The sequence below is a fragment of the Oryx dammah genome, unplaced genomic scaffold (genome assembly GCF_014754425.2).
Source record: "Oryx dammah isolate SB20612 unplaced genomic scaffold, SCBI_Odam_1.1 HiC_scaffold_11, whole genome shotgun sequence".
Taxonomy (NCBI): Eukaryota; Metazoa; Chordata; class Mammalia; order Artiodactyla; family Bovidae; genus Oryx; species Oryx dammah.
The window spans coordinates 38,086,098-38,104,635 of record NW_024070195.1 but is presented as its reverse complement, the minus strand read 5'-3'; the positions used below and the strand labels follow the sequence as shown (position 1 = coordinate 38,104,635).

The window sequence follows — 18,538 nt, the reverse complement described above, 5'->3', positions numbered from 1 at the left end:
CATCAGGGTCTTTTCCAAAGAATCTGCTCTCTACATCAGGTGGCCAAAGTATTGGAGCTTCAGCTTCAGCATCAGTCCTTCCAAAGAATATTCAGGGTTGATTTCCTTTAGAATTGACTGGTTTGCTCTCCTTGTAGTCCAAGGGACTCTCAAGAGTCTTCTCCAGCATGACAATTTGAAAGCATCAATTCTCTGCCACTCAGCCTTCTTTATGGCCCAAATCACATCCATACATGACTACTGGAAAAACCATAGCTTTGACTATATGAACTTTTGTCAGCAAAGTGATGGCTCTGCTTTTTAATACATTGTCTAGGTTTGTCATGGTTTTCCTTCCAAGAAGCAAGCGTCTTTTAATTTCACGGCTGCAGTCACCATCTGCAGTGATTTTGGAGTCCAAGAAAATAAAGTCTGTCACTGTTTCCATTATTTCCCCATCTATTTGCCATGAAGTGATGGGACGGGATGCCATGGTGTTAGTTTTTTGAATGTCGAGTTTTAAGTCAGCTTTTTCACTCTCCTCTTTCACCCTCATCAAGAGGCTCTTTAGTTCCTCTTCACTTTCTACCATTAGACTGGTATCATCTGCATATCTAAGGTCATTGATATTTCTCCCAGCAATAAACATTAAATGATATCTAAATGATCAAATTTACATCTTATCTTGGACTTCCCCTTGAAACTCTGAATTCACATAATACAACTGATACCTGCTTTTTGACATTGCCCCTTAAGTATCTAACAGGTCCAGAGTCACTGAATCCCAATCCAAACTTCCGATCCCCTCTCCCCATCTCGACTTCTTCTTCAGCCTTCCATGACACACTAAATACCCACTCTATTCTTCCAGATACTTCAACAGAAATCTTTGACTTATCCTTTTCACCTCTCTTTCTCATGCTCACGTCCAACTGCCAGCAAACACTGTTAGCTCTACTTTCAGAACGCATCCAGCACCAGCCACCTTTTATTATCCCGCTGCTGTCATCCTGGTTCAAGCCAATCATTATCTCTCGCCTATGCTGCTCCAATAAGCCTCCTAATTGGTCTCCCTGAGTTTACCCCTGTGCTCTCCATTCTAATCTCAAATCTAGAGCCTTCTAATTGTAAGTCAGGTCACGACACTCTTCTACTGAAAGCCGGGCCCTGGCTTCGCTCACAATAAGAGCCGAAATCCTTACACTGGTCCTCGTATTGTTTTGTACAGTCACACCTGCCCCTTCCCTGTGGCATCGCTCTGCCCTTCTCATCTCGTCTCCTAACACTGTCCCCTTACTGTCTCTGCTGCAGCCACGCTGACCTTTGTGATGTTTCTCAAACATTCTGAAGCACACTCCCTCCACCTTATGCCTGCTGATCTTTAGATTCTTTCCCCAGATATCCATCCACATAGCTCACTCGATAAAGGACACCCACTGCAAACATTGTAGTCCTGAAAATTTGAAAGCGTTCTCTGAGACGAGGTATAAGATGAGGATTTCCATTGCTATTCCTTCCACTCACCACTGTGTTCTGCATCCTACCCAGTGCAATAAGGAACAACAACAGGGACAGCAAAAGCACAGAGTGGAAAGAAAGAAACACAAAATATCGTCATTTACAAGTGATATTGTAAACAATGAAATCAACAAAGCTATAGAAAGTAGAATTTAGCAAGTTTACTTGAATATGAAATAAACACAAATTTTAATTATCCATAACAAAAGTTAGAAAATGAAAATCTCAGAAAGATATCACTTAGGTAGTGCTAGTGGTAAAAAACCCCAGTGAAATGTAGGAGACATGAGAGACGAGGGTTTGATCCCTGGTTCAGGAAGATCCCCTGGAGGAGGGCATGCTAACCCATTCCAGTATTCTTGCCTGGAGAATCCCATGGACAGAGGAGTCTGGTGCGCTACAGTCTGTAGGGTCATAAAGAGTCAGACATGACTAAAGCGACTTGATAAACAGACAAGTGGAACATAGTAGAGAATGCAGAAATAGGCCAGGAACACTGACATGTGGAAGAGGTGGTATTGAAAATCAGTGATGAAGAGAGAGAATTTGCAGAGTAATTCTGGTACACTGGCTGATTAATATTTAACAAGGGAAATTGGATGCCTGCATATATAAAAATTGAATCCCTACAACATGCATAAAAATAATTTGGGGGGATTAAGTGCTTAACTATGATAAGCAAAACCTGTATGACCTTTAGAAGGTAACAAAGCACATATCTGTTCTCAGAGTAGAAAGGGACTTTTTATACAAAACCCACAAACTATAAAGAAAGGATGAATACATTTAAGCAGGGTATGAGGATATCCCTGTAACAGATACCACGGGATTGCTCATCCAGCTCTTATCTTTAGTTACTTGCCTGTTTGAAATATATACATTCAACAACTCAGACTTGAACTGTGAAGTTCCACTAATACACAGATTTTTTAAACTAAATACATACTCCAGTACTATACGACCTCAGGCTGGTTGAACCCCTATATGTGGAACTGTGGATGTGAGAGGGCTGACTGCAAAGTTATATATGGATTTTCGACTTTGTGGCGTGTCCAAGCCCTTAACTCCCGTGTTGTTCAAGGGTCAATTGTGTGTGTGTGAATGTATGTGTGTGTATAATTTTACAGTCTTTTGTGATATGTCTCTTTTTGAGAAGTTAAACAGACTTCTCAAAGACTGGGAGAAGATATTTTAGCATGTGTGGCTGACAAAAGATTAATATCTAGCATTAAGAAAGATTTTCTTTAGACTTCCCTGTTGGTCCAGTGGTTAAGACTCCACACTCATACTGCAGCAGGCAGGGGCTCTACCCCTGGGTGGGAAACTAAGATCTCCACGTGTGTGTGGCGTGGCCAAAAAAAAAAAAAAAAAAGAGAGAGAGAGAAAGAGTTTCTTCAAATCATTAAGAAATACAAAACAATACTGTTGTCACTGTTGTTAACTGATAAGAATGAAAAGTCTAACAAACCACTGTTGGTAAGGGTGTGTAGAAACTGTAACTCATAGTACTTCTGTGTTTATAAGTTGGTAGAATTGCTTCAGAGAACAGTAAATAAATCAATTTATTTGACGATACATCGTATATATTTACAGTGCATAGATACAGTATTTTATAGATATAGTATATAGAAAAATAAACAGACACAAATTTTGAACAAGCCAAGTATAGAGTATTGGTGAATGCACGCGAGCAGTCGTTTACAGGCATGCATAAGAACCGTTGACATCAAATTCAGAGTAGAAGTTACCTCTGGAGAAGGAGGGAGTGTGGATCCAAGAAAGACCTACATGGACTTGAATTGTAGTTCCAGTATTTTATTTTTTAGGATGAAATCTGAAGCAAAATTGTTAAGATTTTGTAGGTGGGTACATGGCTATTCACTATATTGTTCATTGTAGTTGCCTGTCCTTAAAAAAAAAAAAAAATTTAAACCCAAAGAATCACTTAATGAAAGAGAAGGTTCTGTGGCCCGCTCCTGGCTTAGTGGTTGAAGATGGCTGAGGGAAGCAGACTCGAGCACCAGGTAAATCCTAGAATGCCAAAAGTATGGCAGAAAGTAGAGGAAAAGAAAAGACAGTGGCTGTCTCAAGTATTTCTACCCCATGTCAATGCTCTGAAGGTGGAGTCCTGACAGATATCATCGCCAGGTGGGGGTTGTGCCAGAGAGGCAAGCCCTGTACCAGGTCAGTCCCCAAGCCCCAAACCCAGCAAAAAAGCTCTCCTGCCTCTCTCATGCCTTCCCCTCAATCGCCAGAGGCAGCCATACACAATGCAAACAGGAATTTGCATTTGGAATGAGAAGATACACCCATATGCAGAAATAACCATGTCTCATCAAATATTTGAAGAAACTAAGGAGTCATTCATTCCCTCCAAACAGTAAAGAGACCCACTGACCACCTACCTAAACAGAAGAAAACACAAAAGTAACTAAAATTAATAGCTTCGGAGAATTCAAGAATTTGTCATATATACCCATTAAAGAAAAAAAATAGGCTGCTATGAAAAGAATAACAATTGGAATAATCAGAAACTGAAAAAAAACAAAACCTGAGTTTTTTTTTTTTTTTTTAGTTGGAATATCTAGCCAAGAGAGCATATTGCAGAAAGAAATGGAAAGTTTTTCAGAAAAAATTCAGGGTCATAGGAATAGATATGTAAGTTCCAATATCCATAAAATGGAAATTCCCAAAGGAGATAGAAGAAAAAGTGGGGGTAGGTGGGTGGAAGCAATAAAATAAAAGAAGAGTGTTTTGGGGGGACTCTCTAACCCCTCTCAGTGTCTACGCTGAGAGCTTTGTACTTTCCTTCTCTTTAATAAATCCTATTCACTTGCTTAAAAAAAAGAGAGAGAGAAGAGTGTTTCATGCAGTTAAAGATAATAAAGGTTTTTCATCCTTTGAGATTAGATAGGAGCAGTGTTCCTGATATCCAGGTCTTCCTCTGTGCTGGGTTTCATAAGGAAGAAATAAACATCTTTTGACCATTCTTTGTCTCACTCAGCTTCCAGGCATTTCTCTCAGTGCAACAAGAAAGGGACAGAGTGATCTGACCCAGATAGGGCATCCCTTATTTTGTTAATTTCCCCAAACATTATAGCTCCCTCACTTCCATCCCCACTGGGGGTGGCACGTCCAAACTGAATCAGTTTTTATCACCCTTCTGCATCCCTGGTGGAATGATGAGTCTGTACTTTCATTTCAGCAGTATACTGTTTTCATTGTTTTGGTGATGATGTACAAATAATTAAACTTCTCTGTATCATTGGAATTAAATATGTCTTTATAAACAGCCAGATATGAAGTTTATATAAATTATATTTCACTATATAATTGTTCGAGGGTGCTTTGGAGAAATGATTTCTATCAAGAAGGTATATTACCAAGTAAAACTTATCAAACTAACTGTTTTTCACACCAGGTCTTGCACAGTCAGGTTCCTGGGGGTGTTTTGATGAGTTTAACAGAATTGAATTGCCTGTGTTATCAGTGGCAGCCCAACAAATTTACATCGTCTTGACAGCAAGAAAAGAGAGAAAAAAACAGTTTATTTTTTCTGATGGTGATTGTGTTGATTTAAATCCAGAATTTGGAATCTTCTTAACAATGGTGAGAACATAGGTGTTACATATTTTAAAATTTTTTATTGAAGTATGGTTGATATACAATGTATTAGTTTCTGGTGTACAGCAAAGTGACTCCGTTATATATGTGTGTGTGTATATATATATAATGTTCTTTTCTATTATAGGTTATTATAAGGTTTTGAATATAGTTCCCTGTGATATATAGACTAAGATCTTGTTGTTTATCTGTTTTATATATAGTACTTTGTATCTGCTAATCCCAAATTCCCAGTTTGTTCCTCCTCCACCCACTTTCCCCTTTGGTAATCCTAAATTTGTTTTCTTTGTCATTTGTATCATAGACTCACCTTTGAGTGATACCCAATGATATTTGTCTTTGTCTGACTTACTTCACCTAGTATGATGATGTCTAGGTCCATCATGTTGCTGCAAATGGCATTATTTCATTCTTTTCACCCCCTTGATCGGGTGTATTCCTAAGTATTTCATACTTTTTGATGTGATTTTAAAAGAGATTGGAAAATGTAGGTTTTAAATGCAATTTATTGGTTTAATTGTTATAGACTTAAATAAAATTAGGCATATATGAGTGGGTAAATGACCACCCAGGGATCATCCCTGTTTAAATGATTTTTTTTTTCAAGTAGGAAAATAGACTAGACAGAAGATAAAATAGTGGTTTGTTAATGATAAAATTAGTCACTGTTTATTGAGCACTAATTTTGTGTAAAGGTAATGGGCCTTTTATATATTGTATCAGTCAGGGAAGCTACAATAACAATGCCCAAATTCTAGTGGCTTTCCACCTCAAACCCAGTCCAGTGGCTTAGACTCTGTGCGCTCCCACTGCACAGAGTGGGGAAATCCCTGGGTGGGGAAAATAAGATCCCACATGCCGTGAAGCACAGCCAGGAAAGAAAATATCCACCATGCAAAATACTACAGGACTGTATCTCCCTGACCCTTTAAAGTTAAGTGTGACCACATAATTGCTCTACCTAACACCTTAACACGCCAGGGAGGCCTGGCGTGCTGGAGTCCATGGGGTCACAAAGGGTCAGACGCGACTGATGGACTGAACTGACTGAACTGAACACCTCAAAGATTTATTACTTTCGTACCACACGTCTGCTGTGGGTGTGTGGTGTCGTGGTGGAGAGGGCAGAAGATGCTTTACACGTCCTGTCTCTGGTACTGTCTCAGCTGTGACTGGTAGCTACAGCAAAGGAAAAAGAGAACAAGAAGAATTAATGCTCTGGTTCTTAGGGTTTCCTGTCCAGAAGTGACACTTCTGGACAAACTTCTAGTCATAAACTTTGGCTAAAGCAAACAACCAGTGAAGCAATTAGAGGTAAATAATAATAATTCCGAAGTGATCAGTTATAACTCATGAAACTGAATGAAAGAGTTTACTCAGTGTGATAATGTGGCTTAGAAGAATTTAAAAGAAGCTTGCCCTTGGATTAAGAATAACTTTGGGAATATCAATTAGATATTGCATTAGGCTGTGAACACCTGAGATATGAAGAATAGTAACTTAAGGATGCATTCTTTTAAGATTCTTTGAGGTTTCTACACCATCATGGTCTCCATTTTCAAGGTCACCTTATAGCCCAAGGTGCTACAGAAGCATCTCTGTTGCAGCCAATTGACTGAATCAACTCCCTTCAATCAGACATCAAGTGTATTTATTTCATACACTGTCCCTTTCATACAATGTGTCCCTTTGTGACTCACAGGGTAGAATTTAATCTCACTAGCTGCAGGGCAGGCTGGGAAATGTAGTTTTAAATCTGGGTGGTGATGCACCCAGCTTGCAGCTGAAGTTCTGTGACTAAGGATGAAAAATAGGAGTATTGAAAGGCAGCCAGCCATCTTTATGTCCGCGGCACCTGGCAAGTTATCTGGCCTATTGACCATGCCCAGTAAATACTCAGGGACTGAAGGTTTCCTTATGCACTTTCCTCTTTGCCTTACTTGTCTTCAAATACCCTCACCTTATCGCTTGGGATTTTGGGGTCTGGTCTATCCCCAGTCTTTTGCTACTTATTAGCTTCCTTCTCGGGAGAAGGCAATGGCACCCCACTCCAGTACTCTTGCCTGGAAAATCCCGTGGATGGAGGAGGAGCCTGGTGGGCTGCAGTCCATGGGGTCGCGAGGAGTCAGACACTACTGAGCAACTTCCCTTTCACTTTTCACTTTCATGCATTAGAGAAGGAAATGGCAACCTACTCCAGTGTTCTTGCCTGGAGAATCCCAGGGATGGCGGAGCCTGGTGGGCTGCCCTCTATGGGGTCACACAGAGTCAGACACGACTGGAGTGACTTAGCAGCAGCAGCAGCAGCTTCCTTCTCACCTCTACTTTTGTCCTTTTTAATGTTTTTCTCATCATTCCTGTCTTTGTTTCCCTTCATCACTGTGTGTGTTTTTTTTAATAGTAAAAAGAAACTGTTTGTCAGCCACAGAACTCTATAATTCTGACTGTAAAGAATAATTTGTGTTGTTGTACAACAGAAACCGACACAATATTGTAAAGCAGTTGTCTTCCAATTTAAAAACAAAGCACACACGCACACAAAGCAAATAGGAAACATTAATGAAAAAGACAAACCTAGCAACTATAGTTGTATACTCCATGCAAATGTCCTTCAAAAGGTAAGGCAAGATAAAAATATTTTCTGGCAAAAAAAAAAAAGAATAATTGAAGAGAGGAAATAAAAATTGCCTCAGTAAATTGATTAATATGAAATGCTAAATTTTCTTTTTCTTTAAGCAACATATTTTAGATCATAATTATCCCAGTATTTATTCAGTTTCATTTCATTTTCTTTAACAAATAGATACGCAGAGGCTTATTTTTTGCTACATAAAGTGGTGTATGTGTACGTGCGTACATATGCACATGTGTATTACTTTATTAGTATAATGAAAATGGAAATGTGTGTGAGAGTAAGGTAACATTAATAAATATGTATGGTCCAATACATATTTTTGTGAAAAGAGGGATATTTTTTGAATCAAATGTTTTTCAATACCTTCTTAGAATCTGAATTAGGGATTTGAAATGTATTGATAATTTGTATTCAAGAAATGAAAATTATGTCAACAATTAAAAATTAAAATAATTTTAACTTTTAGAACCCTGGGTATGCTGGGCGCCAGGAACTACCAGAGAACTTGAAAATTCAGTTCAGAACTGTTGCTATGATGGTTCCTGATAGACAGGTATGAATCAGGATTTAAAACCATAATACAATTTATGTTCTTTACCTTTTCTTCACTAAAACTGAAAAGTCTCACTGTTAATTTGCAGATCATTATGCGAGTTAAACTTGCAAGCTGTGGTTTTCTTGAAAACGTTATCTTGGCTCAAAAGTTTTATGTACTTTACAAACTCTGTGAAGAGCAACTTACTAAGCAGGTAACTTTATACATCTATTTCCCTCCTCCCTATAGAACTTGTTTTTTAACTTGCAGTTTTGATAAGTACTAATTAAGGAGTTAAAAAAAATTCCTTGACTCTTTCCTAAGATATGTTTATAATTAACTTGACCTTTTGATTATGTATTTTAAAAACTTTCCTAAGTTGAAATAATTATAGATTCCCAGGAAGTTGCGAAGACATGTACGAGACATCCTGTGTACTCTTCATCCTGTTGACATAATTGTAGTACAATAACAAAACCAGAAGATTGACAATGAACAATAATAAACAGAGATTCCTAAGACTTCACCAGTTTTTCATGCACTCGTGTGTGTGTGTGTGTGTGTGAAGTGAAGTAAAGTGAAGTCGCTCAGTAGTGTCTGACTCTTTGCGACCCCATGGACAGTAGCCTACCAGGCTCCTCTGTCCATGGAATTTTCCAGGCAAGAATACTGGAGTGGGATGCCATTTCCTTCTCCAGGGGATCTTCCCAACCCAGGGATCGAACCCCGGTCTCCTGTATTACAGACAGACGCTTTTACCGTCTGAGTGTGTGTAGTGAAAGTGAAGTCTCTCAGTTGTGTCCAACTCTTTGCGACCCCGTGGACTATAGCCTACTAGGCTCCTTCTCTCCATGGGATTCTCCAGGCAAGAATACTGAAGTGGGTTGCCATTTCCTTCTGCAGGGGATCTTCCCAACTCAGGAATTGAGCCCGAGTCTCCTGCACTGCAGGCAGATGCTTTAACCTCTCAGCCACCAGGGAAGCCCTTGAGTGTGTGTAGTTCTATCCAATTATGTCATAGAAAACAGAATTGTTTATCCCCACCAAATACCCTCCCGCTACCCTTTATAGCCACGCTTACCTCTCTCCCAAATTCTATAGCCCTCATAGGCCTAATCTTTTCTACATCTCTGTAATTGTGCTTTTCAAGCATGTTACATAAAGCGAATCACAGAGCATGTGACCGGTTGGTCATGCATTTTAAATGGTTGCCCCCCAGACTGTCAGAGTGTATTGTTCTCAGAAAATCATGTGTGAGCACTGTCACACAGCTTGATGTTTCCAGTGAAGTCAACTGTTTCAGTCAAAAGAAAGGCAGAAGTGAGCTAACAGAACTTTGCCACTCAGCCACTCCAAAACTATAGTATATAATTACTATATGTACACAGTGAGTCTGCACTTAGAATTTTTCAACTGGATGATCCTTTTTATTTCCTTTCTCATCCTAGGTTCATTACGACTTTGGGTTGAGAAATATTCTATCTGTATTGAGGACACTCGGATCTCAAAAAAGAGCCAGACCAGAAGATAGTGAATTAAGCACGGTCATGAGAGGACTGAGAGATATGAACCTTTCTAAACTGGTATCTTTCTTCTCTGGGTTAATTTCTCTTTCAAGATTTTGACCTAGCTGACAGGTGGGGGTGGGCTCATACAGAGCTGTTAACATGGGTGTGTGTTGGGTTATGTATGTGAAGTTACCACTGACTGAGCTTCTGAAAGAAGGCACCCTCCTCCCACCCCCAAGAAAAAAAACCCATGGCTTTGTATGAACAACAGGGGCCAGAAATGCATCCTTGCAAATGCCATAAAATAGGCTTCATCAGTGGGCTTCAGCCCCCAAATGTCAGTCCATTATTCATAACGTAACACAGATTCTAAACATGAAAATCTGGATTCATAGCGGACCACCAGAGCTTTTTGGTTTGTCTGTATGTGACTAGCTTTAACTATGTCTCTGCCAAAACATCAACACTATTTCTATTTTCTAAACGTGCATTAAATGTTTGCTGTGGCTGCTGCTGCTAAGTCACTTCAGAGTACTGGAGTGGGTTGTCATTTCCTTCTCCAATGCGTGCAAGTGAAGTCGCTCAGTCGTGTCCGACTCTTAGCAACCCCATGGACTGCAGCCCACCAGGCTCCTCCGTCCATGGGATTTTCCAGGCAAGAGTACTAGAGTGGGGTGCCATCGCCTTCTCCAGTTTGCTGTGGAGATTACAATAATTATTTCACTGCTTTCACACTTGTCACAGGTACAGCCAGGTTGTCATGAACTAGCTGATGGGCAGGTACATGTGGCTTTCATTCAGGGGCTTCTTTGTGCTACATATGGTGTCCGTGCCCCGGGAGTACATGGTTGAGGAAGAAGTGGACCTCAGGAGCTCGCGTTCTAGTTACAAAACTAACAACTAACATCTGCGTACTTCACTTTATTACAGAATCTCTCCACGGGTACTGTCTTGTTTGAGTCTCACAGCCACCCTGGGGGACATGGATCTCCTTCTGAAGGAGTCACGTTTGTAGGACTCATCCTCTATCATAGTCAGTTGAGAAACTGGAACCAAAATCCACAAGACTTTCTGATGTTAAATTACAGATATTTTCCTGATTAAAGTAGCATGTTAATACTCTGTTCTCTTGGGATTGGAGCTATTACCTACACGTTTTTAAGGTTAATGCATATGCCTGTCGTATGATAAAGGAATGAGATCAGACCCTGGAGCAGTAGATTGGAGAAGACATTAAATGCCGACAGGGTTTTTTTTTAAACATTTTGTCTTGGGGTATGGCCGATTAACAATGTTGTGACAGTTTCAGGTTGAACAGCAAAGGGATTCAGTCACACATGTATATAAATTCAGTTTCCACCAAACTTCCCTCCCATCCAGGCTGCCATGTATTATTGAATAGAGTTCCCTGTGCTATAAAGCAGATCTTTGCTGGCTATCCATTTTAGCAGTGTCTATGTGTCCATCCCAGACTCTAAGTACCCCTTGCCCCCATCCTCTCCTCCACCCACCCTGGCAACCGTTCAGTTCATTCTCTAAGTCTATGAGTCTCTTTCTGTGTTGTAAGTTCATCCCTATCATTTCCTTTTAGAATCCGCATATAAGGGATGTCATACGATGTTTCCCCTTCTACGTCTGACTTACTTCACTCAGTACGACCGTCTCTAGGTCCATCCATGCTGCTGAAAGTGGCATTATTTCATTCTTTTTAATGTAAATGCCAGGGAAATTTGGGTGCAATGCTGTAGGTAATGTGGACTCAGCGGTGGTGGTTGGGAAAAGTGCTAGAGCATACAGGTGTGGCCAGGAGAATACTATGATTATTTGGGCATGAAATGATAAGTGCTATGAGCTTCATTTTTGACCTAAATGAGTAAATTTATTCTTTGCCACCTTAGATTGATGAAGATGAACCCCTGTTCCTCAGCTTAATCAATGACCTGTTTCCAGGATTACAACTAGATAGTAATAGTTACGTGGACCTGCAAGCTGCAGTCACCAACCAGGTTCAGCTGGAAGGTTTGATTAACCATCCACCCTGGAATCTCAAACTTGTGCAGGTAAAATATTTTTCATCTATTACCAGTTTGATGATCAATGAGTGTTGTTAAAGGTCGTCATTTGGAGAGAAGAACTTGTGATATTAATCTTGCTTGATGTTAAGACTGAGACTAAATAAAGCACATCATTGCAAGAAGAGTCCTTAGCAGGGGGTGTTTGTCCCAGGGACTTCAGCGTGGTTTTACCCTGCTTCACACTAACCAAGCACTTACTGAAGCTACTTATACCCCATGAGGTTAGGTGGTAACCAAAATCTCAAGAATAGCTGGGAGGAGATAGTAGGTTATGAAAATGGAGGGAGGGACTTCCCTTGTGGTCCAGTAGTTGGGACTCTGTGTTTCCACTGCAGGGGCCTTGGGTTCCATTCTTGGTTGGGGAACTGGAATCTCATGAGCCATGCAGCATACTGCTGCTGCTAAGTCACTTCAGTCATGTCCGACTCTATGTGACCCCATAGACGGCAGCCCACCAGGCTCCCCTGTCCCTGGGATTCTCCAGGCAAGAACACTGGAGTGGGTTGCCATTGCCTTCTCCAATGCATGAAAGTGAAAAGTGAAAGTGAAGTCGCTCAGTCGTGTCCGACCCTTAGCGACCCCTTGGACTGCAGCCCACCAGGCTCCTCCATCCATAGGGTTTTCCAGGCAAGAGTACTGGAGTGGGGTGCCATTGCCTTCTCCGCCATGCAGCATGACCCCCCCACAAAACAAAAAAAAAAACAGGGAAATGGAATGCCGTCGCTGAGGGCCTTCGTGGGGCATGGAGCCCGGGGAATCTTGGGATGCTCCTTTGCTTCTGCTCTGTGTGTGGGCATGTTCACACCTAAACTAAATCCTTTGCCTGTGTCTCTTGGTGTGTTTCTGTCAATTGCATTTTATCCTTGTGACAACCTATCAATGATTTTATCAAGCAGATCCCTGAAACTGTTGCAGAGTTGCTGAATTAAATCCCTATGAGCTTGACGCATTGGGAATACTTTCCAGTGCCTTGGAAAATGAAAGCATTGAAATTGTGGGAAGTGTCAAAAACCGCATTTGAAAAGTAATGATTCTTACTCTTGTAAGCAGTGCCAGTGTATGAGACAGACTCAAATCTTACAAAGAAAATATAGGGAGAGAAATCAAAGTATTGTTCATCATCTACGTAATAGAAATCATTCCATTAAAAAAATTCTGGGAGAACCTCACTTTACATGTGATGTGTATATAGGCGAACTGAGAACTTCAGATGGACAAGCTGGATTTAGAGAAGGTAGAGGAACCAGAGATCAAATTGCCAACATCCGCTAGATGATAGAAAAAGTGAGGAAATTCCAAAAAAAAAATCTACTTCTGTTTCATTGACCACACTAACACTTTTGACTGTATGAATCACAACAAACTGTGGAAAATTCTTAAAGAGATGGGAATACCAGACCACCTTATCTTCCTCCCGAAAAACCTGTATGCAAGACAAGAAGCAAGAGTTAGAATCGGATATGGAACAATGGCCTGGTTCAAAATTGGGAAAGGAGTACATCAAGGCTATATATTGTCACCCTGCTTACTTAACTTCTATGCAGAGTACATCATGAAAAATGCCAGGCTGGATAAAAGCACAAGCTGGAATCAAGATTGCCAAGAGAAATATCAACAACCTCAGATATGCAGATGACACCTGTCTAATGGTAGAAAGTGAAGAGGAATTAAAGAGCCTTTTAATGAGGGTGCAAGTAGAGAGTGAAAAAGCTGGCTTAAAGCTCAACATTCAGAAAACTAAGATCATCACATCCGGTCCCATCACTTCATGGCAAATAGATGGGGAAAAAGTGGAAACAGTGACAGATTTTATTTTCTTGGGCTTGCAGCCATGAAATTAAAAGACGCTCGCTCCTTGGAATGACAAACCTAGACAGCATATTAAAAAGCAGAGACATCACTTTGCTGAAAAAGGTCTGTATAGTCAAAGCTATGGTTTTGCCAGTAGTCATACAGGATGTGAGAGTTGGACCATAAAGAAGATTAAGCACTGAAGAATTGATGCATTTGAACTATGGTACTAGAGAAGACTCTTGAGAGTTTCTTGGATAGCAAGGAGATCAAACCAGTCAATCCTAAAAGAAATCAACCCTGAATATTCATTGAAAGGACTGATGCTGAAGCTCCCATACTTTGGCCACCTGATGCCAGAGCTGACTCATTGGAAAAGACCCTGATGCTGAGAAAGATTGAGGGCAGGAGGAGAAGGGGGTGACAGAGGATGAGATGGTTGGATGGCATCACCAACTCAATGGACATGGGTTTGGGTGGACTCTGGGAGTTGGTGATGGACAGGGAGGCCTGGCGTGCTGCAGTTCACGGGGTCACAAAGAGTCGGACACAACTGAGTGACTGAACTGAACTGAATCAATTCCTTACTGTCTCTGACCCAGATCACAAATCATGACTCTTCATTTACCTTGGCTGAAAATGTAATGAAACTGTTACTTCTTCACTTGCCGTATCCAGTTTTAATAACACCTGGCACATGACCCTACACTTCTAAGAGTCAAAGGGCAGGAGGGTGACAGTGCATGGGTGTTTTTTCTCCCCTACCCCCAAACAACCCTGCCTTTGTTAAGGACGTATGGGTGCTGTGGGGAGTTCCCTGGTGGTTTAGTGGTTAAGACCGTGCATTCCCAATGCAGGGGGCCTGGGTTTGATCCCTGGTTAGGGAGCTTGATCCTGCATGCTGCAACTAAGAGCTGGCACAGCCAAATAAATTTTAAAAAAAAGAACACTCGATGAAGACTTATGGGTGATGCAGTTGAAAAGTCAAATTCTGCTTGCAGGTGAAACAGAGAGGTATAAAGGTGCCCCGAGGGCCAGTCTTGTCTCCCCTCTACAGGACTTTTGTCTTCAGTCATACCATGCTTGATCTGTGCCCGTTCCTGTCCTTCCCTTACTCCATTAAAAGTTTCCCTGGTGACCAGTCGCTTGCACAGGAAACTCTACGTCCAGCTGTGCCTCTGTGGAACCAGAAGGCTGATGTTGAACTTGGGTCTTGGCAGAGATGCTTTGTATCGCTGCTTTCCACCACTAGGGGGCGACATCACCACATGCGATACAGAGAAAGCCTGTTTGTGGAAAAACCACCTCTATGTTATCAGCAAACTGAAATGACAAGGAGTTTGTCATATCAAGTAGCTGGAGACGCAAAAACTAGATCCTGAACTGATTGCTTCCAAAATGTAATTAAAGTCCCACATTGTCATCACTTTCTCACTTTTAACATTTTAAAAGTTTGCTGCTCACCTTCCATGAAACACAGTTTTTTTGGGGGGTCATATTCCATTTTTAAGTAATGAACCAGTTACTATCTAAAGCTTTTAAGATGCTGTTTAAAGCTTTTAAACTTTCTTCACATGACTTCGTGAACGTGAGCAGGAGGCTCCTAAGTTATATTTTTCGATTGATCATCTCATTGTGTAGTTGTATGAGACGTCTCTGGTCCGTCATGGTTTGATGACTCTTGGGCCCAGCGGGTCTGGGAAGACAACGGTCATAACAATCCTGATGAAGGCCCTGACAGAGTGTGGAAGGCCTCACAGGGAGATGAGAATGAATCCCAAGGCTATTACGGCTCCTCAGATGTTTGGCCGACTGGACACAGCGACCAATGACTGGACAGATGGGATTTTTTCTACCCTGTGGAGAAAAACATTAAAAGCTAAAAAAGGTACACTCAAACTCTTTTCTGCTGATTATTCTTTTTTCCTACCAGTTTATCTGCCACTCAGTATTTAATTTTCTGTTTTGATCATCCATAGGTGAAAAGTGATTTTCTGTTCTTACTATTGGCAGGTGAAAACATTTTCCTCGTTTTAGACGGCCCTGTGGATGCCATTTGGATTGAGAACTTAAATTCCGTGTTGGATGACAATAAAACCCTCACACTGGCCAACGGAGATCGCATCCCCATGGCCCCAAGCTGCAAGCTTTTGTTTGAAGTTCACAATATCGAGAACGCCTCTCCAGCCACGGTTTCTAGGATGGGCATGGTGTACATCAGCAGCTCCGCTCTCAGCTGGAGACCAATACTGCAGGTGGGGACTAGAGACCTACAGAAGCGCGTTTAGTGTCTTTCCATGTCTTGCTCTCTTATAAACAGAGATTCCGTTTCTTTGCTGTAGGCATGGTTGAAGAAGCGTACTACTCAGGAAAATAATGTATTCCTAACTCTGTATGATAAAATATTTGAGGATGCATATACATTTATGAAACTGAACCTCAATCCGAAAATGCAGCTCTTAGAGTGCAACTATATTGTGCAAGTAAGATATTTTTTTTTTTTGTACACTCATTCCTTAAGATTTCAAATTCTCCCCACCTCCCACGCACACACTCAGTTGCAGTTTAGAGGTATCTGAAATGGAAGATTCACAGAGTCCATCAAAATCTTTCTGTGATGTGGCGGTGAAGGGTCTGAGAATTTGGATTCCTATTAAAGATCGTATTGATTCACTTACTGCCATCTCTTCCTGAGTTTCACCTCCCAGGGCGGTATTGTCAGGGGAAGAGGAATGAACTATCTTTCCCATCGTTCAAGCTCAGTCTAACCTTCCCAGAAAGAGGGTCCAAAAACGAGAGCAGACAAGATAAATAGAGCTGGTAGTACAGAAAGCCCAGCAAGGAGCTGGTGGCGAGCAGGAAAATGCGGGTGGAAGTCTCGGCTTTGCACATTTAGTCTATGTATTAGACAGGAAAAGCCTCGAAGCAGCTCTCCAAGTAGTTTGTAACCTCACATTTTTCCCCCTCTACTCAGTATTCCTTTTAAGTCTTTGGAAGAAACAGAACTAATCGTGAATTTCTCTCTTTTTTTTTTATGTTTCTTTTATACTTGTTTTTTAAAAGATTTATTTGTTTAATTGGAGGATAATTACTTTGCAGTTTGATGATGGTTTTTGCCATACAGTGATATAAATTGGCCATAGGTATACATGTGTCCCCTTCATCTTGAACCTCCCTCCCATCTCCCTCCCTACCCTATTCCTTAGATTTTTCAAAGGCTCTCCTGATTCTAGTCCATAGGTGATCGCTCATTATCCATTCTAGTGCTCTGATTCTCTGTCAGTGCGAGGGACATCAGTCAGGCAGGCTGGGTGGCTTAGAAATAATTCATGAAGCTCACAAATCATTGAAATGATTTTATTTTGAAAGACAAAGGAGGTCTTACTATAGATACTTTTTTTTTTTTTCCTGATGCCATGTGGGAGTTGACAAACCTTTCTTGAAGGGGCAAATAGTCAGTGTTCTAGGCTTTGCACAACTTTCCATCCCAACCCCTCAGCTCTACTGTTGCAATATAGAAGCAGGCAGAGAGAATGGACAAGAGTGACAGTGTTTCAGAAACACTTCATTTGCTAAGCAAGTTGCTGGCCCCTGGGGCCACAGTGTGCTAAGCCTTGCAACATGTTAAAAACAAATAAAAATCTTTGGTCTATAAAATTTGGAATAACCAAACGTTAGAACCGGAAAATACCTAAGGAAACATCTAGTCTAGGCTTTTTGCTTTTCAGATCAGGAAACTGAGACTCAGAGATGTTATTGGCATGAGTTGGGGGAAGAAACCACACCTCCACATTCCCAGTTTGGTGTCTTTTCTGTGCAGTCATGCAGCCTGACTAAAGCAGAATGACTTTTCTTCTAAATGCCACTGGCTGTAGGACACTGATCAAACCATAGCTGGAGATATATTTGTTTTCTTCTCTCGCTCTCTCCTTCTTTTAAAGTTATTATTATATTTAAATGTTTATTTTAAAATCTAAATATAACAATTTTATTGTATTTTAAATATTTTCAGTCTCTCAATCTTCTGGAAGGTTTAATCCCCTCCAAAGAAGAAGGTGGCATTTCGTGTGTCGAACATCTTCATAAATTATTTGTGTTTGCTCTGATGTGGAGTTTAGGAGCCCTTCTGGAATTGGAAAGCAGAGACAAGCTTGAAGCTTTTATGCGAAGTCATGAAAGCAAGTTAGACTTACCAGAAATACCTAAAGGCTTGACTCAAACTATGTATGAGTTCTATGTTACTGATTATGGTAAGCACAGTGACTTACATCTGAAACAAAATAACATTTTTTAAATGGAAAAGAGATAATCTCCATAAATCTTCTATGGGAAATATTAAACCAATTGTGAATAACATAATTGCTAATACTATTTTTAAAGTGCATCTATGGAAACAAGACTAGGATTTTGCATATGAGCTGGGAATGGTTATAGAGGCTCTTGACTTCCCCTTTTGCAGTTATCTAAGAAAGGCAATGCCAAAGAATGCTCAAACTACCGCACAATTGCACTCATCTCACACGTTAGTAAAGTAATGCTCAAAATTCTCCAAGCCAGGCTTCAGCAATACGTGAACCATGAACTTCCTGATGTTCGAGCTGGTTTTAGAAAAGGCAGAGGAACCAGAGATCAAATTGCCAACATCCGCTGGATCATCGAAAAAGCAAGAGAGTTCCAGAAATACATCTATTTCTGCTTTATTGACTATGCCAAAGCCTTTGACTGTGTGGAGCACAATAAACTGTGGAAAATTCTGAAAGAGAGGGGAATACCAGACCACCTGACCTGCCTCTTGAGAAATCTGTATGCAGGTCAGGAAGCAACAATCAGAACTGGACATGGAACAACAGACTGGTTTCAAATAGGAAAAGGA

The 18,538-nt window shown here is 40.8% G+C and overlaps 1 protein-coding gene across 2 annotated transcripts in view; it reads left to right on the top strand.

Annotated features, from left to right (window-relative positions):
- The window catches only part of DNAH8 (dynein axonemal heavy chain 8), a 313,398-nt gene that overhangs the window by 121,196 nt on the left and 173,664 nt on the right, over positions 1-18,538 (top strand). For both annotated transcript variants that reach the window (XM_040249771.1, XM_040249772.1), the window contains exons 41-49: positions 4,919-5,106; positions 8,223-8,309; positions 8,398-8,505; positions 9,740-9,874; positions 11,698-11,859; positions 15,307-15,553; positions 15,679-15,920; positions 16,008-16,148; positions 17,678-17,915. In XM_040249771.1, coding sequence (XP_040105705.1) covers positions 4,919-5,106; positions 8,223-8,309; positions 8,398-8,505; positions 9,740-9,874; positions 11,698-11,859; positions 15,307-15,553; positions 15,679-15,920; positions 16,008-16,148; positions 17,678-17,915 — 1,548 coding nt within the window. The remainder of the gene's footprint in view (positions 1-4,918; positions 5,107-8,222; positions 8,310-8,397; positions 8,506-9,739; positions 9,875-11,697; positions 11,860-15,306; positions 15,554-15,678; positions 15,921-16,007; positions 16,149-17,677; positions 17,916-18,538) is intronic.